The sequence below is a fragment of the Prionailurus viverrinus genome, chromosome E1 (genome assembly GCF_022837055.1).
Source record: "Prionailurus viverrinus isolate Anna chromosome E1, UM_Priviv_1.0, whole genome shotgun sequence".
NCBI lineage: Eukaryota > Metazoa > Chordata > Mammalia > Carnivora > Felidae > Prionailurus > Prionailurus viverrinus.
Window position 1 is genome coordinate 29,514,660 of NC_062574.1, and position 27,951 is coordinate 29,542,610.

General features: G+C 42.7%; 2 protein-coding genes across 7 annotated transcripts in view; one reads left to right on the forward strand and one right to left on the reverse strand.

Moving 5' to 3' along the window:
- Window positions 1–462: 462 nt before the first annotated feature.
- Window positions 463–27,844, reverse strand: DGKE (diacylglycerol kinase epsilon). Of its 4 annotated transcripts, XM_047832431.1 has the most exons (12): window positions 27,701–27,844; window positions 26,769–27,245; window positions 16,964–17,123; window positions 15,104–15,223; window positions 13,179–13,322; window positions 12,747–12,904; window positions 12,362–12,413; window positions 11,016–11,129; window positions 9,941–10,012; window positions 7,551–7,678; window positions 6,518–6,629; window positions 4,976–5,894 (listed from the first exon to the last, which is right to left on the reverse strand). In XM_047832431.1, the coding sequence occupies exons 2-12, from the start codon at window positions 27,221–27,223 to the stop codon at window positions 5,715–5,717; spliced, it is 1,695 nt and encodes a 564-aa protein (XP_047688387.1). In that variant the 5' UTR covers window positions 27,224–27,245; window positions 27,701–27,844; the 3' UTR covers window positions 4,976–5,714. The 4 variants fall into 4 exon arrangements, with proteins under 4 accessions (XP_047688388.1, XP_047688387.1, XP_047688386.1 ...); XM_047832432.1 differs by lacking the exon at window positions 27,701–27,844 and having other exon boundaries at window positions 463–5,111; window positions 26,769–27,677; XM_047832430.1 differs by lacking the exon at window positions 27,701–27,844 and having other exon boundaries at window positions 26,769–27,674.
- Window positions 27,544–27,951, forward strand: part of CE1H17orf67 (chromosome E1 C17orf67 homolog) — a 36,505-nt gene continuing 36,097 nt past the window's right edge. Inside the window, exon 1 of one of the 3 annotated variants that reach the window (XM_047832440.1) lies at window positions 27,544–27,590. The gene's annotated coding sequence lies outside the window, so the exon portion shown is untranslated. Of the gene's footprint in view, window positions 27,591–27,736; window positions 27,910–27,951 lie in introns of those variants that run through there. The other 2 variants (XM_047832439.1, XM_047832438.1) reach the window with 2 other exon arrangements.

A 27,951-nucleotide genomic window follows, 5' to 3' on the forward strand; every position in this document is an offset into this window, starting at 1 on the left:
GCTCTGGGCTGATGGCTCAGAGCCTGGAGGCTGCTTCCGATTCTGTGTCTCCCTCTCTGCCCCTCCCCCGTTCATGCTCTGTCTCTGTCTCAAAAATAAATAAAAAACATTAAAAAAAAATTTTTAAACTTCATGATCAAGAAAAGGTACATCATGTTTGGCATTGTCTGCTTAAGATAGAAAGTACGCAAGTGACAGTGAAATTTTATTTTACAAAATTTATAAAAATGGACTTTTGGATAAAAATGACAAGAACGGATATGCATTCGTTTGTACACTCTGTGCCCCAGGCTGCAAAAGCCACGCAGTAGGGCTCTTTTTCTATTCTCCTGTCACAAGTACCAGACCCAGAGCTTGCCACACTCTCCGTCCTGCTGTAGATCAAGGACCACTCTGTGAAACTAACTCAAAGCTGCTCATTTCATCTCGTTGTGTCAAAGAACAACACGGGATCATACTTTCTGGAGTGCTGCACTTTAACTTTTATTAAAAAACAAGCAAAGGTTTTCCACGTATCAGTGCTTTAATTCACATTTCTCAGTAGGCATCGACCACAACACGGAGCAAACCCAACAAAAGCAATTCAGTAACACAGGGTGCTTAAGTGGTGTTCGTGGTGTGTGGCCTGGTGGGGGATGGGGGTGGGAGGGAGAAGTGCGAGGCCAGCTGGCTGAGGAGGCGGAGCCACCCCAAGTGTCCACACCGTGGGCCAGGGAGCCAGTTCAGTCAGCTCACCTGCGAGCAGTCAGGGCGAGGATCCAGGCTGCTTGAAACTTGTATAGAATAGAATTACAAATCAGAGCGCCCATTCATCCGTCAGGCTCCTTCAAGCAGCTCAAATTCGAGAGGAAAACTACCAGCAGGGCCCAGAACGAGACTGGAGAGTGAGGGCAGCACACGCTCCGATGAGCCACCGTCCTCCGACTATACCCCGCCTGCCCTTCCTGCAGGTATGTTCTCACACACGGCGAGGTCCGCACATAGGACGGATGCCCTGTAGCCTGATTAGTGTGAGGGGAACAAGGATAGCAACCTAACTTCCCAGCTCTCCTTTTCAACCTTCCACATCAGTCACCAGAAAGCACCACAAGGTGGAAATTTCGTATGGTTTATCTTGCTCAGTGCGTTCTGCTTGGACACTTTCCTTTACTGGAGGGAGTCCAAGCCCCGGCAGACACCGAGGAAATACACCTGCATTTACAGCTTCTAGGTCTCTTTCTTCAGACCTCTCTGCAGATGGCTAAGTGCAATCATTTATGTTTTGTGAGCTTCTGTTTGAGAGGGGGACATTTTTGGATTCTTTCTCCAGATCCTTGGAACGCACCTCCTTCATTCCTGCAAGCCTCAGGCACAGACTACAGTCGGGGCCGTGGGGGGGAAATGTGTATGTGTATTTACTAACTAAAATGAACTAAATACTCAGACCATTTCTATACTAACATCAGAAATGTGAGGAACAGAGGTTAAGCCAGTGCTTTACTATTCAAAAAAAAAAAAAAAAAAAGAAAGAAAATGCCTTTAAAACTTGTGAAATAGCCAGATGGTCATATTCCAAGCAGCAAGACCTTCAAAATATTTTTTGTCAAAAAACACGAGGTTTCTGAATATGTAAAAATCAGCAGAAAATTAACCAGGTGACAGAGTCATTCACTGAGTAGTGGCTTCCAAACCCTTTTAAAAAGTACGGAATCCTTTTTTTTTTTTCAAAAAGAGGCAGAATTTTATTTACTGAAATCTTACCTTAAGCAGCATCCAGTGGGGGGGCTGCACCGAATGAAGGGAGAAAGCAGGAGCCCCTTGGGGGTCCATCCCACTGGCCCCTGAGCACCACCTGTTCTCTAAGACTCCCTAGATCATAGTTTCAAACCCGTTTCCATGTAAGAATCGGAGGCTACCAATTTTTAGGTAATAGCGTCCAGATAAATATATTAATTTGGATAGGATAGGACATGAACAAATCGTTCACAGCATTCCTTTAGGAGAGAGATTTGTGGGGGAAGAACGCAGTTAGCGGAGTGAAGGAAAAACAATTTTAAGAACATCTGATTCAATTTTCCTGCATGCTATCCATCCAGCAAAAGCCCTGGGTGAACACATGAGGTACAGACCAGTCGCTTTAAAAATGTCAGCGCGCATCAGAAGCACTCGAGGTGCTTGTGAATAAAAGCACCAAGGGTCAGCAGGGAAAAGCCTCATGGGATTACGAAATGTCTACGCCCCATCAGAGACACTGATTCATGACGTCAGGGGCTGGCCTTCGGCATCAGAGCTCCCCAGGTGATTCGGACGGACGCTGCAGACAACTGGTAGATCACACTTTGATAAAGAGGAGAGAGGCCTTACAGGGAAGATGTGGGAAAGCTAGGGCATACTTTAAAAGCAAGCGCAAAACCACTTCTGTCTTGCTGCTGGGAACATGCCTTCATTCGGAGTGGGACAGAGTAACGACACTCTTTTCTTTTTAAGTTCCTAGATATATATTTTTTTATAAATCGACCTACATTCCATTGTCCCAAATTAGGTAGAATTAAAAACAATTCTGAGTATAAAGTGCTGGTTCTTGCTTCAATGTTATCACCTCAAGGAAAAACCACACAAAACTATCACCTATTCTACTGACCTATTTGGCCAAATAAGTACAAATGATGTATTCGGATCCACATGAATCTGTAAATTATCATAACCTTTACAGTTTCCTAGTTAGTGCAAATTTAAAATTCCATAATATACAGTAAATACAATTTTACTTTACATTACAAATGCAAACTATTTTTCTTTTGACATGCTGGTAGTGTTCATTTTTACAACGCAAAAAGGACTTGACAATTTCTGAGCCACAGAATATTTTACAACTCGAAGTAGGCAAACATATTTCAAAAAGCAAATACGACACATTCTGACACACCCTAAAAAAATAAAAATAAATAATTTTGACTATAAAATTTTTATAAACAGTAGCTACATTAGGGGTTCCCAGCTAATTGCTGCAGAAAACCTAAAACCCATTTAAGGTCGTGTAACCTCACTATCAGACAACTTGTGTTTTAAAACACAAGTCAGTTTGATTTCTACGCAACATAAAAAGCACTGAGAAATTATCACCATCTACTTACGGGGTCCATAAGAGCTTCCAGGTGTTCAGTGTTTAAGCCACGAAGTTGAAGGGGTTAGGAATGTAGGAGGACAGTAAAGGGGGAGAGGAATCTGAAAACAGACATGGAGCTAGGCTTCGCTTTATGTATTTCTTCCTGAGAACACAGAATTTGTTTTCGTGTTTAGTCCAGACAATTTAAAATGCAACAGGAAAATATTATGGCAAATGATTTTTTGTAAAGTATAGAATCACTGGTCATGTCAACAACCGCGACTCTTAAATATACTTAGAATATACTTGCAACATGAGTCTTGTAAACTATCCTTTTGAAAACAAGACCCGTGCCTGTACATTTATTTGAAATGCCGGACAAATGTGCCTCAAAAGTAAACGGACTTTGCTAAAATAAGATGTGTGATGACATGGTATTCAAAAATAAGTTTCCTAAATGAATCTGAATGACTGAGACTAAGGTAACGGAAAAGCTTCATGAAGGGTCAGCAGGGAAAAGCCTCATGGGATTATGAAAATTGAAAAAAACAATTTGTTTAAATAAACAAGGGTGTTGTATATAAACCTGTTCTAGATCCGGTGTAACATTATGGTTATTTCTAGCTATTTTGATGATTTGAATTCTGGCATCCCCAACTATTTACTTTGATTCTACAATTAGCACTGTGGAATTATAGTAAGATAAATTGTAGCCTAGATTTACAAAATGGGATACCTGTAACAGTGTCGACCATGAGTTAAGGAATAAAATTCGTTATACTCAAAACATGATCGGTCCATAAAAGAAAACCTACAAAACTTTGCCACCAATAGCGACAGGTTCCCTACCATGAAAGGTGTATGAAAAGGTGAAAACAGATCCGCTCGCAAAATCTGTCAATACTAGAATTTACCATCTCCTGTTGAGATGTGGAAGAGGTTAACTGAAGCAGAATCAGAGTATTTTATATAATGCACTGACTACTGTATCGCTACTAAGTTTTTCCTTTAAAACATGGCTTTGGCCTGAAGGTGAATGAAATTTAAGTTTAATGGCAATTCACGGATGGTAGATTCATAATAGATCCTTATAGGAAGCTAATGGTGTTTTGGGGGATACAGTCTCGTCTTTCAGAGATTAACGGCATGAAAGACCACCAAGCCCGCAAATGGGCCATCTGTTAGGAAAACACCAGGCTGGTGGCCCAACGGTGTGCCTCACTGGCCTGAGGGATCAGGCGGGTTCACACCAGGAGAGTGCCATCTACTGGGGAACCATGAGACCAGCCCTTCAATCAGTTTCTGGCAATTGGGAGTCAAATAAAACAATGAAACAAAACTTTCAGTTACGTAAAGGTAGTTTGCCAGTGCTTTCATTCTCCCTCTTTTTAAAAAATATTGAGTAATGTTTCTGAAGAATGAGAATATCTGGATGATATTCCAGGAAAATTAAGTTATGGGTTTTACTTCTTTAGTCAATAGGCTACATTTCTGATTGTGACTAGCTGAATTTATGTGACGAATGTAACTTATTAAATAAAGCCATATACTGTAAACACTAAACACAAGTATACCACAATGAAGAAAATAAATAAATAAAAAAAATCTCTCTCTCATTTTAAAATAAATACGATATAAACATTTTAGCACAGGATTCTGTCTGTTTCCCCAAGGGGAATTTCTGTACTTTGGGAATAAAAGACTACTGTACTTCAAATACTACAAGACCACTGAACTTTTAGAAGTTACTAATCATTATCAAACTTCTTTTGAGCAACTAATAGGACAAATACATTTTCTGTAGTACTTTTTTTCAATTGTTGATACTGTCTCTTACTCAGGAGAAACTGGTGAACAGTCTAGCTTGGAAACTTTCAATCCGAAGTGCTCTGAATGTTAACTGTTACCCATTCAACTGTGTGGCTGTCTTCTGGCTCCACAGGGTCATAAATGAGATGCTGAATTTCAGCTCAACGTGGTCATTAACAGGGTTAACCAAGCAACATCTGGGGGTCTCAATCTGCTCCTAAAAGTTATATAAAAAATTTAAGTAATGTCTTCCTTTAACACTTCTCCTTTTTAGGTTTCCTGGAAACAGATCCGTATGGATCCACACAGTGCTAGGCTGAGAAGTCTTCGGGGGCCAGCTGCGGCGGAAGGCCCCGCACTAACCCTGGGGGTAGGACACCAGTCATCTCCGTTCAAAAAAGCAAGTTAACTTTTCAAATGTTAGGATGGTGTCACAACATTAAGAATTAAGATGGCAATGATTCTTCCACCTACATCTTGTCCATCAAATGTGTGTTCAAGAATTAAGGAAGGAGACTGTGGACCTCAGAGCGAGTCCTGCTCTCACACATCAAGCCATGACAAACATCTCACCCGCAAGTCATTAGCCCTCTGGGACTTTGTAAAGTTAGTACTATATGACGGGACCATTTTGCTGAAAAAAGAACAGGCATCTGTAAACAACTGGCAATTTGGCTGTTTTTGGAATGCTATTTACACAGATGTATACCCATTCTACTACTGGTGAAATTAAGACCAAACAGCTGATAGAGAATTTTACTCCTGGACAAATACATATCTGCTTGTTTGGGAGAATTCTAAACTTTCATTCCTCATCCATCTACTCGGTTTCCTTTATGTCCTCTTGATCTGAAGTACTGGAGATATCATCGTCCGTCTGTTCTCCAGAGAAATACAACATCAGTGCGTGTGTCTTGTGAGTTATGGTGACAGTGCAGGGGCCCTGGGCCCACGGCTCCCCATCTACCTGCATTGGCATCATCGAGCACTTCAAAATCAACTGGTATTAGGGAACAGATAATTAGAAACAAGTAAGTCCCCAGAAGCTCAGAAAGGTCTTCCTTAGTAATATCATCCACAGTCCCTTAACTTTTCTAGGGACAATTATGAGCATTTCCTTCTTAGAAAATTAATCTGAATATATCTTTATCATCAGTCGTTTAAGGGATTCTTTTCCACTGAACACTTTGTTTCTTCCCCATCATATCGAAGCCTTTGGTGGAGGCTGAGTGACAGTGTGGGTGTAAGCCACTGTTTATTTACTTACTTTTTAGAAAAAAAATCTTAAGTTAATTTATTTATTTAGAGAGAGATAGAGTGCATAGTGCACAAGCAGGGAAGGAAGAGAGAGAGAGAGAGAGAGACAGAGAGAGAGAGAGAGAGAGAATGAATCTGAAGCAGGCTCCCTGCATTGCCAGTGCAGAGCTTGAGGTGGGGCTCAATCCCATGAACCCTGAGCTCATGGCCTGAGCCAAAATCAAGAGTCGGATGCTTAACTGACTGAGCCCCCCGGGTGCCCCTGTGCACCACTGTTTCTGGAGAGCTATAGTGTGTATGTCTTTTGCTATGGATCAGTGGCTTAGAAATGGGACTCAATGAAATACAGAGCAATATATCACTTACCCGCACCGTATGTGCTTGTCCTATTCGAAAAGGGTTTGCCAGTTTCACCTGAATCTGAGCACAGTGGAAAGACCCATACACTCCAACGACCTCTAGCAAACCGTCATCATGCCTACAGTTGGAAAAAGGACACATAGATTGTGTGATGCAATGATGTAAGATCAGTCACGTTAAGACAAATACTTTTTCACAGCGGTGGACAATCAACTTATTATTTAATAAGGTATTCATTGGGGCGCCTGGGTGGCGCAGTCGGTTAAGCGTCCGACTTCAGCCAGGTCACGATCTCGCGGTCCGGGAGTTCGAGCCCCGCGTCGGGCTCTGGGCTGATGGCTCAGAGCCTGGAGCCTGTTTCCGATTCTGTGTCTCCCTCTCTCTCTGCCCCTCCCCCGTTCATGCTCTGTCTCTCTCTGTCCCAAAAATAAATAAACGTTGAACAAAAAAAAAAAAAAAAAAAAAAAAATAAGGTATTCATATTAATGACATATACAAAAATAGAAATTTGAAAAAATATTAGTCTATAAACAACAGAGTGCCTAAAAAAAATTTTTTTTTAAGTATATTTCAAGAGAGAGAGAAAGCACAAGTCAGGGAGGGGCAGAGAGAGAGAGAGGGAGAGAGAAAGAACCCCAAGCAGGCTCTGCACTGTCAGTGCGGGGCGCAATGCAGGTCTTGAACCCACGAACCACAAGATCATGACCTGAGCTGAAGTCGGACGCTTAATCAACTGAGCCACTCAGGCACCCCAGATTGCTTTTTTTTTTTTAATGTTTATTTTGAGAGAGAGAGAGAGAGAGAGAGAGCGAGCACGCGTGTGCATGTGAGCAGGGGAGGGGCAGAGAGCAAGTGAGAAAGAATCCCAAGCTGACAGTGCAGAGCTGGGTGTGGGGCTCGATCTCATGAACCATGACACCATAACCTGAGTTGAGATCAAGAGCTGGACGCCTAAGTGACTGAGCCACCCAGGCGCCCCAAAAACAGACTGCTTTAAAGAAAACAGTGTCATAAAAAACCCAATCATAAATGTACATACCTGGCTAGAGGGTAAGTCTCATCTCCCATCCCTTCCCACAGTCTGCAGCCACCGCCCCAGTAGCCGATGTTCAGAACTATAATACCTTCCAAATTGGGCAGTTCTACTCGCTCACCATCCAGTTCTAGCTTTAAAGAAACACAAGTAGTGAATTACTACAGGGCATACTATTTCTGCACACTTCCACCAAGGGTTCACCTCCATCCGCATACACACAGGATGTGACAGACACACGTGTAGAGAAGACTATTTCCTACCCCCCCCCCCCCGCCCCAGGAATCAGCCTTTCCCATCTGTTCAGCGGTTATTACATTAATTATAACAACTTCATTTTTTTAAACTAAGGTAAAATGACACAGTTTTTGTTAATCTCATCTTTTTCAGGCCTTACCCAATTTGCTGTTTCAGTGGCACCCGACACCTTTTCCTGAACTACTCCCTCCCTTCACTTCTGGGAGTCAGACCCTCCTCCTCTGGGTGTTCCTCCTCGGTCACTGCTGAGTTCCACCTCCCGCCTCTAGCTATGTTCTAGGCTCCTCTCTCTTCTTGGGCCGCAGACTCCGGAGGAAAAAGCCAGTGTGATGTCGTTAACTGCCATCTCAGCGCTGACAGCTCTATCTTGCTGGTCCAGGACAGCGAACCGGGCCAGATCTGTGGATCCTACTGCCCATAAAACGGTTCCAACCAGTGGTGGCACCTGCAACTGCTGGGTGCAAGACTGGGTTAACGCAAAGCATCTTCCCTGCGGCCCCTACTGTCTACCTCCCAGGAAAGAGCACCCCCGTGGGCCTCAGGTGCCTGGGCCGGAAACCTGGGGTCATCTTTGATTTCCTCGCCTTTACCCTCTACTTCCAAGCACCTCCCCTCTCCGTCACTCCGGACAGTCCCAAGTCCAGCACACCCTCACCTCTGCCCTGCGGGTGCCTACCTGGCCCGTCTCCCCTCATCTTCATTGCTCTCAGAGCAGGAAATTGAGCACTTAGGGAATGCAAATGTGTCATCCTGATTGCAGCCCTTCTGCACTTGACTGGAGCTCAGGATGAAATCCAAGTTCTTTCACGGGCCAGTACGGCCCCTCTGAGATTTGGCCTCTGCTCCTGCTCTGTCCCTCCTGTGAGCTATCCTCCAGCTGGAGCTCCCTCGAATACACCATGTTCTCTCTCACCTCTGGGCCTCTGCACATATGCTTCTTAGTGGAGAACAATTTCCACCTCCTTTTTCACTCAGCTATCTCTTATTTAATGTTCAGATTCCAGCTCATCACTTCTTTCAGAAAGACATGTTACAGTCACTTTCCCTAGACAGTCTCTCCAGCCCCTGGGTTATGTACTACCCTTATTTATTCTTGTAAGATTTCCTGATCATGTCACCTGTCACACTATCCTGCAGTGTGCTTTAAATGTTTTCTTTCCCTCTACACTGTAAACTCAGTGAGAGCAAGGGATTTATCACTGGATCCCCAGTACCTAGGACAGTGCCTGGCATCCTGTAGGTGGCTTCACAAATAACTTTTGTATAAATAAAGTATCACACAAAACAATAAAGCGTTAGCATGTTTGCCCATTCCGCCAAGGTTATCAAAGCCCAGGATGAAGCAAATGTAATAAAGGGCAAGGAACTTTTTTTATGGCAAATCTTGCCATTCCTCCTGTGCTGTGGCCGCAAAGCGTGTGAGCTCAGCATTAGCCTAATTGCCTGGCATACGTATCATCAGGCCCCTCACGCTCCCTGCTCACTTTTCTCTCTTCCTAAGCTCTTGCCCTTTTATTCTTTTTACTAGTTTTTACGTTTCTCTGTATTAATGTGTTTGTTGGTGCTGTTAACCATTACAGATTCTTTCTGGAAGCAAGCAAGGAATATACACAAGATTTTGCCGTATCATGACATCAGGGATACTGTAGCGACAAGCACTCATTAATATTCTGTTTTTCCTGCTCCTACATCTCGACTTTGCTTTGTATAGAAGAGAGACACATCACAATTGTCATATAAACTTTGCATTTAAACTTCCTCTGAGAGTCCATGATGAGTCGGGTACTACGTGAAGATTGCTTCACATTTGTCATCAAGTGTGAATGGAAAGCTGCTCAGTATCAGTTCAACAGACCGGAGGGAGATAAACCTGGGTTCAAATCCTGGTTATGTGTGCCTTTGGGCAAATTACTTAATTTCAAACAGTTTTCTCTTCTGCATAATGGCAACAGAGTAGTGCCTGACTTGTAGGATTGTGGTGACAACGCAGTGGGATAATGTGTATGAAGCACTTAGTAAAGCGCCTGGCCCACAATAAATATTCCATGTATGTTAGCAAAATATGTTAACAGAAAATTCAGCATTTTTCTTAAAAAAAGGTTATAATCCAGAGACCACCTAAAACTTTAAAAGCTTACCTCAACTTTTTTATTCAAATCTTTACATTCTTGTACCAAACAGTCTTTGGTTCCATAGAACAAGTAAACAGCCTAGGAGAAATGGACAGAAAATGGGATATTAAAGCAACCTAACAAGCTCGTAAGCAAGATAAGACACTGAACCAACGATCCCTGACGTGATCATCGAGCCTTGCTTGCTTACAGTGGACTAGGTTCTCCTGGGGAAAAAGGACATGTTACTTCTGAGCTGAAGTAGCCCATTTTTCAGTAGCATGTGCCTAAATGGTGCTTTCTCCCAGTTTATCCAAAAAGCTACATTTTATAAAGAAATACTGTATCAAAATTAGAAAACTCCACCTTTTCCTAGTACTTGAGATCACTTAATGAAAGGAATAGAGACACATCTAAAGGACACTTATAATCACTTCCGAAAATAGAAAGGTTGATGGAAGCTCTGACATGTTAATTACTAATCGTGCAAACAGCAACCCTTGCGGCCTTAGTAATTATATTAGTAAGAGGTAACTATTTGTAAATGTGAACTACTTGTAAAACTGAAACCAGGAGCAAAACCGCTTCGCGTTAAATTCTTACATCCTGTTGCTCAATCACCAAAAGCCATTAAAAAAAAAACAATTCCAAAGTGAAACTTGCACCAAAGGAATCACTTGTACTAGGAGTCAGAGTGGTGAGCGTAGGTAAAAGCCGTGGCAAATGAACTGCTCCCTTTCTCCCTTCATCTGCATTTTGGAGCTTTCTGAAGCCAAAGGAATCTATGTTTTTCCCGTTCATGACTTCACCAAAAGTTTATCCTGCCTGCCTAAAATTCTTTCCAATGTTTGTTGCCATTTAAGTAAGATAGGCTATGGTGAATTTCACTTAGCTGCTGCTGGAGCAGAATGTGCTGTGGAACATTCTCCAAATTGTAAGAAGTTTGTCACAGCCACAAAATACTTCAATAACAAAACAGAGCAGGTGAACATTTCCGTAAGTAAGTTCTATCTGAATCTACTTGGAAGAGGGCTAGATATAATTGAACTATTTTTACTGTACCTTCAGTGATAAGCAGGAAATGTTATTTTATCCAACACACCTTATTAAGAATTCTGCTAGAAAACAGAGATGGTGCCTTCTCGCGATGAGCATGAAAATTGAGAGCCATGAGAGCATCAGGTCCAACAGAAAAATAGTTGTTCATTGTGAATTCCTGTGAAAAGGGGGAAGAATGAACAACTGCAATATGCTTCAATCTAAGCCTGTTACATATGTGTAATCTGTTAAATCTCAGTCTTTATGTTCTTTATCAAAATTTAATGCTTTCTGCATTTACATTTCACTTAGAGCTGATGCTACCTATCCAGTGAAGTTTCCATAAATAAAGCTTCGGTTCAAAGGCCAATGACAATCCACATAAATTTCACTTTGCTTTTCTGAGTAATGTGCTGCACCTCAGACCTTATCATCTAGAATGGCTCTACTTTGCACCCAGGTTTCTCCTGTATGCCCATTACACCTGCTTTTCACTTTCACTCCAATCCCCAGGGTCTCAGTTTCTATCCGTGTCAAGCCAGGATGTTGGTCCTTGCTTAATTTATTTCCCAGCCCAGCATGAGTGCCTCAGTCTCCATCCCCAGCTCTGTCTTGTTCCTGAGCACTAACTAAGCCTGCATTTCCAACCCCCTTCCAATGTGCCACAGCCTCAAGGCTGGTATGCCCCCAATCTAACTCCTTTTCCTCTTACTCAAACCTGAAACTCTTTCTCTTTGTATCCTGGTTACGGTCATTCCCACACATCCAGCTGCAACAACTAGAAATCTGGCATAACGTGTATTTTCTCTCTTGCTCTACTACCGAGCTGCCAAGGGTCGATCACTTCCACCTTTACAATGTCTTTTGCTGTCTTCCTGCTAAAAGTCCCCGTATTTTGCCCTCGTGCAACTTTCAAGGCTATTTTCACTCCACCCCCAGAGTATCTTTTAGAAAACACAGAGCTGATCTCTGCAGTATTTGCTAACCATGATTTGCGTCCCCAGGATCGATTTCATCTGCCTGGAAAGTCTTTTGTTCCTTTCTCTGTCCATCTAAATTGCGTTTACCTTTTAAGGGCCACCTCACCCATCTCTTCCCCTGAAACCTCTCCAGCCCAATCTGCCAGGGAGGCGCTACCCGCACTCACAACGTGTTTTCCCCCACAGCCCTCTTTACAGGCCAACTGGGGGCTGAGCACGTGGGTTTCTCTTCTGCTCCATAACCGGCCCCCAGAGGGAATAAGCACCGCGTCTCTGTATCCCACCGCTGCACCACACGTGTCCAAAGCAAAACTGCTTTCCAGAAATGGGCACTAACTTGCACTCGTGATGAATTTGAAAAATCCACTATAAAATGACGGACTAGTTAAGAGTGCTGAAATCATGTGCAACCGAGGCCCAGAAAACATACCTTGGGTTTTCTTAAGTTGTAGTATCCTTTATTTGTTACTTGAACTTTCCATCTAAAATACAGAAGTTAAAAAAAAAAAAGGCAATTATTATCAAATTAACTGCCACTTAACCTTGCAGTACTGTAGATGAAGTACTTTTATTAAAATAGCATTTGAAAAAATAAGCACACCTAAGTGACTACACAAATTTTGAGATGAGTGCTCTACCTAATGTGACTTCAGTCCTCAAATATAACAAATAAAACCCCAGCATAGTGGATGAGTACAATTAACACAGTCTTTTACATTTAAGTTACATTTTGTAACTACTTCAAGTCTTCATTTTTAGACCAACAATATTACCGAAGCTCCAGAAATCTACCTTTTGGAGGAAGTAAAACTCACCTATCTAGTTTAATTCCATCTGCTTCCATCACATTTCTTAAGACCTGAGCGACGGGGATCTCTCCCGCGTACCCTGTGCCCCAGCCCAAGGTATTGGACAGATCGTTGCCTGTTCCCAGAGGCAGGACTGCGACTTGCGGAATGTACTTTTCTTGTCCCTAGAAAACGGAAGACGTGTGTTGGGAGTTTTCTCTTCAGATGATATGTGGGATAATGTTACTTGGTAAAACTTATAGACCAAAGCAAGAGAGACACAAATATAACAGCTGTATGTTGTTTTGCTGAAGGTTATAGGAACTGCTTAATCATAACGTTCAAAATTGGCAATGTCTTCTAATATTTATCTGCGTAATAAAAAATGTAACCGTAATACTGTATCCGTTATCTCGGAACTGCTTCTGCGAAGGGCACGCAGGTCTTAAAGGTTGATACCTTAATCTTCATTTCGTCGACTGCGTCCAGGACCCAGCCCACCGTGCCGTCCCCTCCACAAACAAGCACGCGGGCCGAGTGACAGGGAAGGAGAGTGCAAAGCTGCAGGGCTTTCACAGGGGGGGTTTTAGTTACATCAAAAACCTAGAAGTGAAAGAAAAAGAAAACTTATTTGTATCCAACACTATCCTCCATCTGCGAGGATGACGTCCCCCCAGATAAGTATGGATGCGGTTAGAGAACAACGCGGGCTACGAAGTGCCTAGCGATGCGCCAGACTGCTGATACTGTGGCTCGTCCGGACGCTGGCCCTACTCACAAGTAAGCCTCGTTCTACTGACCAGGAAGTTGAGGCGCAGGGAGGTTAAATAACTTGCCTGTGAGTCCCCCAATACTTAAGTGTTGACATACACCTTCAGTCCTATAGTCTATCCATTACACGACACTGCCTCCTTCCTGTTCACGTGAAACCAGAATGTGCTAAGTTCACCCTTAGCACATTACTTCATATTTTATAGTGGATTTTTCAAATCCATCACTAGTGCAAGTTAGTGCACACTTCTGGAAAGTAATTTTGCAACATACATACAATGATGTAAAGATGCAAGGACCCTTGATACCTCTAATTCTGTAAATGATCTAGGAAAACATTTCAAAAAATGAAAACGCCTGTTTATAAAGGTATTCAGTGTGGCATTATTTATGGTTGTATAATTATGAGACAAACTCAATCTCCAACAGCAGGAGCCTGGATAAACAGGATATACCCATTCAATTAGTTATCTTCATCATTTCAGGTGTAATTATGAAGACTACATCACACCAGGGACAAATACTCTTTAAGTACTGAAAACAACACAAATTTTAAATCTAGAGTATTGTTACTGTGATGTTAATATGCAGACGCACAGACAATTCATGCAAAGAACACGGACAAATGAAAACAACCGATGTATTCGTGTGGGGAAACTGCAGGTGATTTTCTTTCCTCTTTTATTACTTTTATAATTTCCTTAAGTATCTATTGTTGAAAGGGAAAAATACAAACGGGAAGGAAAAAAATTATTGCATTTCTGATTGTCGCAGGAGTTGTTTATAAATGTTTTTCAAAGTAGAAGCAGCCAGCACGTAAACTCAATGCTGCCATCCTTTTATTCTTCTTGTTTAAACTGAGGCACAATTTATATATATGGAAATGTGCTTTTAAAGTGCACAATTAAATGGCTTTTAGTCAGTTTACGGAGCTGTGCAACCACCACAATCCAGTCTAGAGCGTTTTCACTGCTCCAAGAGGGTCCCTCAGTGTCTGGGTGCACTCACTCCCATTCTGCAGCCCTGGCCTCACTCCTCTGTTTCTGTACATCTGCCTGTTGTGGACAGGTCACATAAAAGGGACATACCCCGAGGTCCTTGCACCTGGCTTCTTTTACTTAGCATGGTTCTGAGGTTCGTTCATGGTTGCACGTATGCGTCGTACCTCGTCCCTTCCTATCACTGCGTGATACTCCCTTGTGTGGGTACACATTTGGTTCTATCAACTTACTGGCGAATGGACAGTTAGGTTGTTTCCACCTTTTGGCTATTATGAATATCGCTGCTATGAACATTTGCATAAAAGTCTCTGCGGGACATATGCTTTCACTTCCCTTGGGCAGACTGCTAGAAATGGGATTGGTAGGTGGTAGGGTAAATTTATATTTAACTTTTTAAGAAATTGTTTCACTTTTCTAAAGTGGCTGCACCATTTTATGTCCCCACCATGAGAGTACCTCTTTCTCTATATATTTGGATGGCTTGATACTTTTATAATTCTTTCCTAAAATCAAGTGATGACTGGTTTGAAGCATTAACCATTACAACTTAGGGAAAATGAAAAGCTAAGCATGAGAAGATTAATACAGAAGGAAAGTTTTCTCTTTAGTTACCTGGACTGGGTTTAGGAGGATCCTAAATTCTCCCAGCAGCCCTTCTCCCATGTTAGTTCCACTACGAGAGTTGGCCAGGATTATTAATGGGGTCCACTGCTTTCCAAGCTTAGAGGCTAGCTAAAAAAATTAATGCGAGTGAAAAGGGTTTAATATCTCAAAGATGGTGAGCAATAAATTTTTCTTTTTTAAAAAAATGTTTACTATTGTCGAGAGAGAGAGACGAGCGCGAGCAGGGAAGGGGCAGAGAGAGAAGGAGACACAGAATCTGAAGCTGACACAGCACAGAGCCGGACGCAAGGCCCAAACTCAGGAACTGTGTGTGAGATCATGACCTGAGCTGAAGTCAGATGCTCAACCAACTGAGCCACCCAGGCGCTCCAGCAATAAATTTTTCATTTCTTGGTAGCAATAGTGCTGTAAATACGCTGGGAAAAAACCAACTATCACACTACAATCAATACATAAATCAAAGAATTCTAAGAATGGAAAGGGAACTTATAGATGAATAATTTAACTCGCGCTTCATGTATTGTTAGAAAGTTTTGACTTAAATTGAGTTAAAAATCTGTGTTTCAATAACTTTCATTCATCATTCTAATTTTGCTTCCTAAGGCAACCAGAAATAATGTTATTTGTTCTTCCATATAACTGTTGTGCTCAAACACCTGAAGCATTGTATCCTTCTTCAGTTTCGTCTCCTGGGCAATCCATTTTACATCCTTTCAACTGTTCACAGCATGGACACAGGTTTTCTCTGCTCTCTTACCTTGACTGTCCTTCTCTGGATATATTCTAATGTATTTTAGTTTGTAAGGCTTTTTTTTTTTTTTTAATTTAAAAAACATTTTAAATGGTATACTCAATTAGATTCAAGAATCCAGATTTATAGAAAGCCCAAAGTCAAATGAAATTCGTATTTCTCTAACCTAACCCTTTCTCTCCTCTCCCTTCTCCTTGTGGATGTGAACAACGGTGATGTTCTACAGTTTTACTTAGTGATTCTCACCCCTTATGATCTTAGATTGAAATCAGACACATTAAGGCACTGTATGTACGTTTAAAAAATATGTACCATAACATTAGACATAATATTTAAAAATTTTTAAATGCCTTTTTCTTTGGCAGGACTACTGTCAAAGATGACATTTAAGATGTAAAACCCTAAAATAAAATAAAATAAAATCCTAACTTGGAAAAGACACAAAACTGAATTTCGAGATAAAATAGTTCAACTATTTTGGCATATTCAAGTAGGAAATAAATGCAAATTTTTACAGTTATCCCTTAAGAACCACATAAAGACTGAAAGATACATTTAGATCAGTTTCTACACACATACATGCTGCGAAGTGTTGACAGCTTTAAAGTTCAAATTATTTGTTGGAGCATCTAATGCTCCAAATAACATAAAGTTCCAAACAGAAAAATTCTGTTAGAACAATGTGTTAGCAAAATCCCTGTTTTCTTTTCACTGATAATGATAAAGAATTTCCAATCTGGCTGTTTATCAGAATTGTCTGAGGACCTTAAAGAAAAATACAGATTCCTGGGACCTACCCTCGGCCTCCTAATCAAACCTGGTGATGGAGGTGGAGTCAGGAATCTGCATTTTTAAAAAGCTCCCCAAGTGATGCAGGTGCAGGCAGGGATTTAGAAACCAGTAATATAACATTTCCAATTTCCCTTTAGATGTGAAAGGACTCAAGGGCCGAACTTGGTGGCACAGCTCTAAACACTGGGCAGGGCTCTGCAGCCCACTGTAACGATTCTTCCCTCAAGGCCACCATTAAGTGTCACACAGGGACTCGGGCAGCTTTGTGAAAATCAATTACATGAGGAAAAATGAACTCGGCTTACCACTGCATAATCTGTTTTTTTGTCTTTACGCATCTGATTAATAGAGGTCAAGTAACTTGGCGGAATGATGAGATTTTTGAATTCTCCAAAATCACACTTTTCGTTCTTTAAACTATTTTTCATGCACTCATCATGTACCGTTTTCTGACACCAAATGCACCTGAGGGAAGGAAGAAACAAAGACAATAATTAATCTTAAACCATAATTTCACTGATGTGCAAACTGATCCTTTAGTAATCTCACCACTATTGGGCATAAAATCTAGCAAAGAAAAGATTTATAACTATCTGCACAGTGAAAATGAGCAATAAAGTTTGAAAATACTTGGCAGTTTAATAGCGTTTTTTAGAACTTAAAAAAAAAATGTTACTTTGAAAGAGAGCTCACTTGCACACATGGGAGCAGGGGAGGGGCAGAGAAACAGGGAAGGAGAGAATCCCAAGCAGGCTCCATGCTCAGCGCAGGGCTGGACGCGGGGTTCGATCTCCTGACCCTGGGATCATGACCTGAGTTGCAATCAAGAGTTGGATACTCAACTGACTCAGCCACTCAGGAGCCTCTATAACTTTACTTTTATTTTTTAGAAAGTGAGAGAGAGTGGGGATGGGGAGAGGGAGGGAGAGAGAGAGAGAACGAGCAGGGGAGGGGTGAGGAAGAGGGAGAGAGAGAATCTTAAGCAGGCTCCATGCTCAGTGAAGCACCTGATGCAGAGCTCGATCTCATGACCCCGGGATTTCAACCTTGAGCTGAAATCAAGGGTCAGACACTCAGGTGCCCCTAACTGTGATTTTTAAAGTGTGGTCTAGGGACACCCGGGTGGCTCAGTCAGCTGAGCATCCGACTTCGGCTCAGGTCACGATCTCGCCGTTTGTGAGTTCCAGCCCCACATGGGGCTCTCTGCTACGAGTGTAGAGCCAGCTTCAGATCCTCTGTCCCTCTCTCTCTGTGATCGCGCTTTCAAAAATAAATAAAAAACGTTAAAAGAAAAATAAAGTGGTCTGGAGCCCCTCAAGATCCTTACAGGGCGACTCTGAGATTAAAATCATTTTAATATTAATACCAAGATGTTATTTCATCTTCCTTCTCTCAAGTGTGTACAGACCCAGTGCAGCAGCCGACAGGAGGATCTAGGTGGCCTCTAAACCAAAGAAATGTACCAAAAAGGTAGAATAATGTCACTCTTCTCACTAAATTTTCATAAAAACATTTTGTCACTTTAAAAATGAGTATTTAAGCAATTTCCCAGTTTTAATTTATAACATGGTAAATGCCAGTAGACATATCCACATAAACAAGAGTGGGTCTAGAACAATGGTTCTGTATCTTAATTATTTGTGCTTTGGTTGAAATAACGTTTGTCAGGCCTAAAGTCCTTGCTGCTTAATTAAATGCCCCACTGGCCTGGGTCTTTGTGTTCCTCGGGGTCCAGTCTGTCCAGTTTGAAAACCTCGTAATTTATGACCATCTGAAAATATTTCAGTAGATATAGTCAAACAGTGCATTTCTTGTTGGCAGTTAATACAAAACCAATCTCTATGTTTGTACTTGAAATATAGACAGAAGACATGTGCATTCAGATTTGCCTCTCTGGATATGAGCGTGAAACAAGCAGAGAATAGTGCTGGTGAAGGTCCCAGGTTTCTATTATTAATCTGCTAAGACTTTAATCCAGTCACAGATAAGGCAGGCAGAGTTGAGTGTACAGACAAAAGCAGGCCGGCAGAAAATAAATGAATTAAAAAAAAGAGACAGAATAAAAGTCTTTTGCCCAAGGTCAACCCTTTTGGATTTCTATTTTAAGGTTGTTTTTTCCAGTGGATGTTCAGATTTCTCAACTGATTACTGCTATTTACTCAGGAGTCTTATTTACCCCTGAAAGAAGTGTTACCTGCATGATCCGTTAGACAGAAAACTGTAAAGTAACTTGCATATGTTTAGTGAATAGTTCCTTTCAGACTAAGCTTGAGACCACACCATTAACTTTACAACAAGGGACTGTAATTGATAATAATCTGAAAGGGTGCCCCTGAATTATTTCACACTGGTTTCCTCTGGAAGAAAAGTAGGATGAGAGGGCTGAGAAGAATATCTGCTTTTTATCCCATGTCCTTCTGTATTGCTGTACTGCTTGAGTCTCTAAAAACCAGAATACATTCGTCAACTACCTATATACATTTTTAAAAATACATTTTCAATAAGATAATATCAGCATATGCTTGAGAATTTAGAAAATACAAAGAGACATTAAATAAAAATCATCCAAAGACAATAAATCTTAACTTTTTGCTGCACTATTCAGGGTTGTTTTTTTTTTTTAACATTTATTTACTTTTGAGAGACAGAGAGAGATAGAGCATAAGCAGGGGAGGATCAGAGAGAGAGGGAGACAGAGAATCGGAAACAGGCTCCAGGCTCCGAGCTGTTGGCACAGAGCCCGACGCAGGGCTCGAACTCACGGACCATGAGATCATGATCTGAGCCGAAGTCGGATGCTCAACCAACTGAGCAACCCGGGCACCCCTGTATTTCTCAGTTTTACTGTGCATAGATGTGTTTCTCGTTATGATATATGTACATCTGGACAGTACTTTTCTTTCCATGTTATCATGAACGTTGTCCTATGCCATTAAACATTTAAAAAAATATAGTTTGTAAAGAATATATAGTACCATACCATATGGATATATAATTTAACATTAAAAAAATAAGACATTTATTATTTTTTAATTTTTAAAGTTTTACTTTTTTATTTTGAGAGAGAGAGACAGGGAGAGAGAGAGGAAGAGTGGGAGCAGGGGAGGGGCAGAGAGACAGGGGGAGAGAGAGAGAATTCCAAGCAGGCTCCGCACTGTCAGTGTGGAGCCCAATGGGGCTCGATCCCATGAACTGGGAGATCATGACCTGAGATGAAATCAAGAGTCAGACGCTTAACTGACTGAGCCAGCCAAGTGCCCCTAAAAATAAGACATTTAGATAGCTTATTTTTCTAAGTATAAACAACATGAAGAACAACCATAAACATAAATGAGATTATTTCCCTTGAATTCTAAAAGCCAAGTTACTGACTCAAAGGGCATGCATTTTCCTAAGACTGTTTTCTTTTTAATATTTTTTTTGAGTACAGTTGACACATAACACAGACATTAGTTTCACAGTAACCAGTATGTGGTCCATCTGTCCAGTGTGCTTGTTACCAGTTCATCGAGACGTCTATCATATCTAACACTTGCTAATCCTGCACGTTAGCATTTTAAATTTTTTCCTTGATAGAAAACACATTTTTTTGTTGTTTTAATTTGAAGGCTTTTGATCACTAGGTGACGCTGAATATTTTTTGTCTTCTTCTGTGAATGGATTCATGTCCTATAGTCGCCTTTTACTAGGTTTTAATAATCGCATGCACTTTTGATTTATGTAGGGTATTAACCTCTTTCCTGTCATATTTATTGCAAACTTCTTTCGGTTTCTTTTAAATTTACTTTTTAATGTACTTAAGTTTATTTTTTGATAGCTCCCTATTTCCCTTTGGGGTTTACTTAAATGCTTTTAAGCTCTGAAGTCCTTCACTATTTGCAAATTCCCACCCATTCAGTTTTCACACCCTTTAATTTAGTGCTCCTTTAATTTAGTGCTCCTTCCGGGGCTACAGGCTCCACTGAAAATCTCCTGAAAGGGTCAGGGTTTCTTGGAATCTTATCCATCTGTGAACTAAGAGCCCTTGCTTTAACCCATTTGGAGTTTATTGTGGCAGATAGTGTGGTTTGAAGACCTCACTCCCCCCCCCCCCCCAAGAGAATACCTGTCCTAGCACCATTCGTAAAACAATCTTTTCTATCCCCACTGACTTGGGACACCTTTATCATTTACTGCATTCTCATACATTTCAGAAAAGATTCTTTTAGCTAAAATGATGGCTATTATCAGCCTTTGTTCTTTAAAGGTAGAGCCAAAATGCTTACTAGTTATTCAACATTATACTTGTCCTTACAAATACTATATTCAAAATTGAGAATTGTCTCTATGTGTTTTGTAATTAGTGTTTAACCTGATCTAGATTTCAAACCTGATGGGAAAACAAGACATTACTAATATAATGTCTTGATATTTTAGTTCCAGCGATCATGTCACTGACTCATTGCTTATGTTTTTGACATTTTAGACCTACACAGAAGTCAAAAGAATAGCAAAGTGAATACCCTTAAATCAACCCTTCACTCTGATTCTTAATATTTTTTCCCACATTTGCTTTATCTCTTTGTGTAAACTCACATATAGCTAAATCGTTTGAAAGTATTACAGACATTATGAGATTTTATCTTTCAATATTTCAACAAGGATTTCCAAAAAACAAGGATAGTCTCCTTGCTTTTTAAAATGTTTTGTGTTAGAATTTTTTTTTTGACAGTAAACAGATAAACGGTAAACCACCTACATTCCAGCATTAATATCTTCCTATAGTTGCTTTGTTACATTTCTATCCATCCATCAATCCACCTAATTTTTGGTGTATTTCAAGTAGAATGCAGATATCAGGATACTTCCTAAATAGTTCAGCAAGCAAGCCTATCTTTATCTAGAGTTCATCATTTATTTATGGGATTTTTCTTTTGATGTAAAATTTACAATTAAATATACAAATCTGTACATTTGCTGAATTTTGACAAATGAACATTTTCCTATAACTAAAACCTTTATCAAGACAGAACATCACCCTATGTGCCATTTTTATGCAGGTGTATGATAGCTTTATTTAAAATATTTTTTTAATGTATATTTATTTTGAGGGAGAGGGAGAGAGAGAATGAGTGGGAAAGGGGCAGAGGGAGGGAGGGAGAGAGAATCCCTAGCTGGCTCTGCATTGACAGCAGAGCCTGATGTGGGGGTCGAACCCTCAAACTGTGAGATGATGACCTGAGCTGAAATCAAGAATCGGACGCTTAACTGACTGAGCCACCCAGGTGCCCCTGACTGCTTTATTTTTTAAAGAAGAAGCTTCACAGGGGAAAAAAAAAAACTACAGGCAACACTTCTTAGAATTTTTTGTTAAGTTACCTCTTCACGATAGCTCTCTTCTTTAGTATGCTAGAGGAGGTGGCAGAACTATATACGAGGTTGAGATGTTCATTTATTTATTTATTTTTTAAGTTTTTAAATGTTTGTTTATTTTTGAGAGAGAGAGCACGCGAGTGAGCTGGGGAGGGGCAGACAAAGAGAGGGAGACCCAGAATCCGACACAAGCTCCAGGCTCCAAGCTGTCAGCACAGAGCCTGTCGCGGGGCTCAAACCCATGGACTGTGAGATCATGACCTGAGCTGAAGTTGGACGTTCAACCAACGGAGCCGCCCAGGTGCCTCAGGGTGTTCATTTATGATATTCACACCATAACGGGGGTTGGCCAACTATAAATACGTCTGCCACCTGATGTTGTGAATAAAGTTTTATTGTAGTACAGCTACACCCAGTCATTTATGTGTTGTCTAGGGCTGGTTTTGTACCATGACAGACAGTGAGTTAAGTAGTTATGACAGACCATATGGTCTGCAAAGCCTAAAATACTTAGTTATGGCTTTTCATAGAAAGGTTGTCCACCTCTACTCTAGAAAATGATCTGGGAGGGGCGCCTGGGCGGCTCAGTTGGTTGAGCGTCCGACTTCGGCTCAGGTCATGATCTCGCAGTCCGCGAGTTCGAGCCCTGCGTCGGGCTCTGGGCTGATGGCTCAGAGCCTGGAGCCTGCTTCCGATTCTGTGTCTCCCTCTCTCTCTGCCCCTCCCCTGTTCATGCTCTGTCTCTCTCTGTCTCAAAAATAAATAAAAACGTTAAAAAAAAATAAAAAAAAATGATCTGGGATCTTTCATCATTTCAGATAATTAAAGAAATGAATAAATACATACCGACAGAACACAGAAACATACAGTTTAAGATCAAAGTCAAGACTAAAGTGGCCAATGTAATCACCTGCTAAAAGTCAGAAGCTTTGTTTCATTAATCAGTGTGTGTAAGGGGCATAGGATGTAAGGAAGAAAAGCTTTGGAAGCTTTTCTTACATAGGATGTAACGAAGAAAGCTTTGTTTCATTAATCAGTGTGTGTAAGAGGATAGGATGTAAGGAAGAAAAGGCCTTATAAATAAAAAAGCACCTTAAGGGGGTGCCTGGGTGGCTCAGTCGGTTGGGCGTCCGACTTCGGCTCAGGTCATGATCTCGCGGTCTGTGAATTCAAGCCCCGTGCCGGGCTCTGCGCTGACAGCTCGGAGCCTGGAGCCTGCTTCAGATTCTGTGTCTCCCTCTCTCTCTACCCCTCCCCCGCTCATGCTCTGTCTCTCTCTCTCTCTCTCTCTCTCTCTCTCTCTCTCTCTCTCTCTCTCTCTGTCAAAAATAAAGAAACATAAAAAAATAAAAAAAAACACCTTAAGTTTTCTTAACAAGAGATGGATTACTATAAGGAGCAAAGGTTTATTTAACAAATATAATGAATACTTATAACACAATTCCCTATTTTAGTCAGGTGACAGTTAAGAAAAAAAGGAAGGATAGGGAAGGAGTGATATGATACTAGGTGCAGAGACACATTATAGTGGTTGGGGAAATATACACGAAGAGAAAAAAACCTACAGGGAAAGTAGAATCTGGCACAGCGCCTGAAACAAAATACATAGATGTTCACCGTGTGAAAACTGAATCAAGACTGAATGAGTATAAATTAAAGGGCCTCTGTCACTTATTCGGCAGAGCTGAACTGGCCCGCAAGCTTCAACATCAGTTATTACCTGGGTCTTTATAGTTCCCTTAAGACTCATACTTCTGTAGTGATACAGACATGGTAGAAGCCCTTGCCAGGGCTGGGTAAAATCCAGAGGGACGGTCTGGCTTGTGTTTAAAGTTCTAATAGATAGTTTATTTTCTTGAAATATCTCATTCCTATGGAATGTAACCTGCATAATGCTATTGCTAAAATACAGGAGAACACTGCAGAACACGCACAACTTCAGGGCGCCATGCTCTTTTCTCCTGGGAGTAACAAGCACTTCCTAAATTACACAGAAACCATCCCCACCCATGGCGAGGGGCTCTAGCAAGCTGAGGACAGACTGTTGAGTATCTGGTAAGAACTCGTGAGAAAAAGATGTATCATCACATTCACTGTGTACAAAGGGGAGAACACAACATTAAGGACAGAGGCTGACGTTGTAAAAGGTACATACAACTTTAGAATTACCTGCAGGGCCTGCCAGAGCAAAGACTGCTCGTCTCCAGCCCAAGTTGCTGATTCAGGGGGTCGGAGGTGGGAGTAGGGTCATGAAGAAAATAGAAGATGCTTAACTGAATTTCAACTTCAGATAAACAACGAATGATTTGGGGGGGATATAAGCTGGCCGCAATATTGCAAATGTTTTTGTCTTGTTTGCTAAATCTGGCAACACTAGAATTTGCATTTCTAACAAGTTTCCAAATGATGCTAATACTGCTGGTTTGGGGAACCTACTTTGAGAACCACTGAGATATCGGATATTACGTCATCATCAAAAAGGAAAACTCTGGGCCTGGAGATGAGTAGATCAGGCAAGGGTTCCTGGAGGAAAGGACAAAAGACAAGTCTCTAAGGATGCCTAAAAGCTAGCCAGGGGAGGAAAGCCTTGAGAAAGAGAAGGGAAATATGAAAAAGCCAGTGTTGCTGGTGCTTAAAGTTTAACGCAGGTGGTGGCAGGTAAAAACTGGAAGGGCAGGCAGGGTCCAGAGAGCACGTCAGCCCCTGGGCACCATGTTAAGCACCTGAAGGTTATACTGAAAGACCATCAGGGTAAGTGACCAGGAGCAACTGAAGGGGTAGGGGTTTAATTAAGCAGAGGAGGGACTGGGTCAGATATGCTTTTTTTTTTTTTTTTGGTGCAAATGCAATTTTTAAAAAAGTGCTTATTTATTTTTGAAAGAGAGAGCGAGAGAGAGTGGCAGAGAGGTAGGTAGAGGCTCCGGAGCAGGCTCTGCACTGACAGCAGAGAGCCCAATGAGGGGCTCAAACTCACCAACTGTGAGATTGTGACCTGAGTTGAAGTCTGACACTTAACCAACTGAGCCACCCAGGCGCCCCACTTTTTTTTTTTATGTTTATTTTGAGAGAGAGAGAGAGAGGGAGAGAGAAAATGAGTGGGGGAGAGGCAGAGAGTGAGGGAGAGAGAGGGAAAGAGAGAATGCCAAGCAGGCTTCCACCCTTAGCACAGAGCCAGATGTGGGGCCTGATCCCATGACCGTGAGATCATGACCTGAGCTGAAATCAAGAGCTAGACGCTTAACTGAGTCACCCAATCACCCCCAGATACTCATTTCTAAGAAAAATCATTTGGGTGGAAGAACAGAGCACTATTATTCATTAAGGAGTATCTGAAGTGCAGTTCAGATATTTATGGAGGCCATTTTTATCTAATTCTACACAGACACCAAGAAGGGAAGGAAATAATATGCCAGTCATGTCTTCTTTCCAACTAATCCCAGCTTTTGAAGACGAAAGCTTAACTACAGAGAGAGGTATTAAATTTATTTAAAGACGCTGGTAACCTAGCTCTCATTGATGCCAAAAGTACATCTAAATTCGGAAGACAAATTAAAAAAAAAGATTTTGAAGTAAAAGAAAAAAATAAAGATGGAAATAAAAAAGTAACTTTCTATCTAGTGTCAGCTTTCTCTTTTAGGTCTTAAACATGTTTAGGGCCCTTTCTACTTGTCAGAAATAAAACTCAGGACAATGGAGATGTCCAGACTTAAGGCTGAGACAAGGCTAAGTGTTAGTATTCCTAACACTATTCCTAACACTGACTAAAATTCGCTCAACTGCAAAATGAGTTAAAGCAGATGATCTGCGGGAGCAGCATCTCCTTTTATTATGAATCTATAACACCAGCAAAGAGCATCTTCACCTATTTTCAGAGAATATTTAAGAATGTTCATGTGTTGTCTAATGTGTGTCTATTTAGAAGCCATCAAAATATTCTTGGCTTGGGGCGCCTGGGTGGCGCAGTCGGTTAAGCGTCCGACTTCAGCCAGGTCACGATCTCGCGGTCCGGGAGTTCGAGCCCCGCGTCGGGCTCTGGGCTGATGGCTCAGAGCCTGGAGCCTGTTTCCGATTCTGTGTCTCCCTCTCTCTCTGCCCCTCCCCCGTTCATGCTCTGTCTCTCTCTGTCCCAAAAATAAAATAAAAAAAACGTTGGAAAAAAAAATTAAAAAAAAAAAAATATTCTTGGCTTAATCCAAGACTGTCTAAGATGCTACCAGTCCTAAGAAGGCCATGTGGCAAAAGGAGAATCCTTTAAGTTTTGTCTTTCATCACAACACCAATATCTACATTTGAAAAAGATCATTAAAGCACTGCCATGGAATGATGCTTGTTTTCACTGTCCATTCATAAAAGGATGCTGAGGAGAATCAGTTTTGTGAGTCTAAGGAAAAGTCAATTTGTCCACACTTCGTTTTTTCTCACTTAAAATGGAAATAATCCATAGTAACAAAAGCGAAAACGTAACATGGTGGCTATGAAGTATGCAGTACTTAGAGGCCTCTGGATCAAAGTTCAGTGCCAAGTTTTGTTACCCAAAAGGGCAGGCTGGCTGAGGAGCGGAGGCTAGATGTATCATCTAGGCAAATGATACTGCAAAGCTGCCCTGCTTGTCCAATACCCGGGATGTTTATTAGCTTGGTTCCTTGAAGTGGGCAGTTGAGGCCATTTGCAGAGATCAAGGTAGGTCTCTAGCGCACTCTGCGAGATCCCGACTCCTACCCCGCATCCTGGGACAACGTGTACCCACAAAGGCCGTACCTGTAATCGCAGAGCTTGGGCTGGCTGCCGCACTGCTGCTTGCAAACCACGCAGCAACTGCACAGGGGCACGTTGCCCCGGATCCAGTGGTGGGGCATGGCGTCCAGGGCCCTGCCGTCACTCTTAAGCATGATCTCCTTGCACGGGAAGCGCTTGTCGGCCTTCTTGAGGCAGCCCTCGTCCACGCGCAGCCCGCAGCAGTCGCAGAAGGCGCCCAGCAGAATGTGCTGCGTGCACACGCAGCAGTAGGTGGGCTGGCTGAACAGGTCCGTGTCGCGCCACCCGTGCTTGCTCTTGCGGAAGATGTCCCGGCGGTGCAGCTGGCGGCGGGACCGCTGGAGGCTGCACCAGAAGGTGATGAACACGGGCAGCAGCACCGAGCACAGCGTCCACAGGATCAGGTGCCCGTCGGCAAACAGGCCCTCGTAGGGCGCCGGCCGCTTCTCCCCTTCCATCTTGTCTAAGGCCGATTTCTAACTGGGAGACAAACAGGCGGGGTCCGCCCGGGGCTCGCGGTCCCCGCTAGCCCGCCCACCGCCTTTCAGGGGACACCGAGGGCGCCTTCTGCCCGGGTGGTCCCACGGTCTCCAAGGGGGAGCACGCACCGCTTCTTCCCCGCCGCGACCCGGGGGCCTCCCGCCGAGCCGCGCCGAGGGGGCGGCGCCCAGCGCTGTCACGCTCCTCCCCGCGCCGGGCACGGGGTCGCCCACAGGAAAAACGGATAGGCTGCCCTCCGCGGGGACGCGGCCGCGGAGCTGGGTGCCCGGGTCTCTGGGCGCGGTGGCGCACGTGGGTCGCGCGGCCCCGCCAGCGTTCGTGACCGTTAGTTCGCGGCCCGCACTCCCCTCCCGGGCGCAGCCGCTCCGCCCGAGAGCGGCCTCCCGCCGGCCCCTCCCGAGGCCTCGCGACCGGCCCCGCCCCTCAGGCCCTACCTCGCGTGGGCGGAGGCGCGGCTCCGGGACCAGGCCTGGGGCCGCCCGCGCGCGGCCGTGCGCGCGCGCGAGCAAACCTCCGGGGCCTACCTGCCCGCCGACGCCGACGCCAGCGAAGGGCAGAGTGAGCCCTGCGCACGCCGAGCCGGGCGGCGCGGCCGCGGGCGGGGGCGGGGCCTGCGGCGCGAGCCCCGGGGCGCAGCGGAGGTGTGGGGTGGAACGCTAAGGCAGACGGGCCTGGGGGAGAGGGT

Bases quoted from the DNA above. Each gene is read 5' to 3' on its own strand.
- DGKE (XM_047832431.1), bottom strand. From the start codon at position 27,223: ATGGAAGGGGAGAAGCGGCCGGCGCCCTACGAGGGCCTGTTTGCCGAC. The intron at 12,905-13,178 runs GTATCAACCTTT...TCCGTTTTCTAG, and splicing joins TCGACGAAATGAAGATTAAG to GGACAAGAAAAGTACATTCC. The intron at 5,895-6,517 runs GTAAGTGATATA...CCCTAATACCAG, and splicing joins GACAAGCACATACGGTGCGG to TTGATTTTGAAGTGCTCGAT.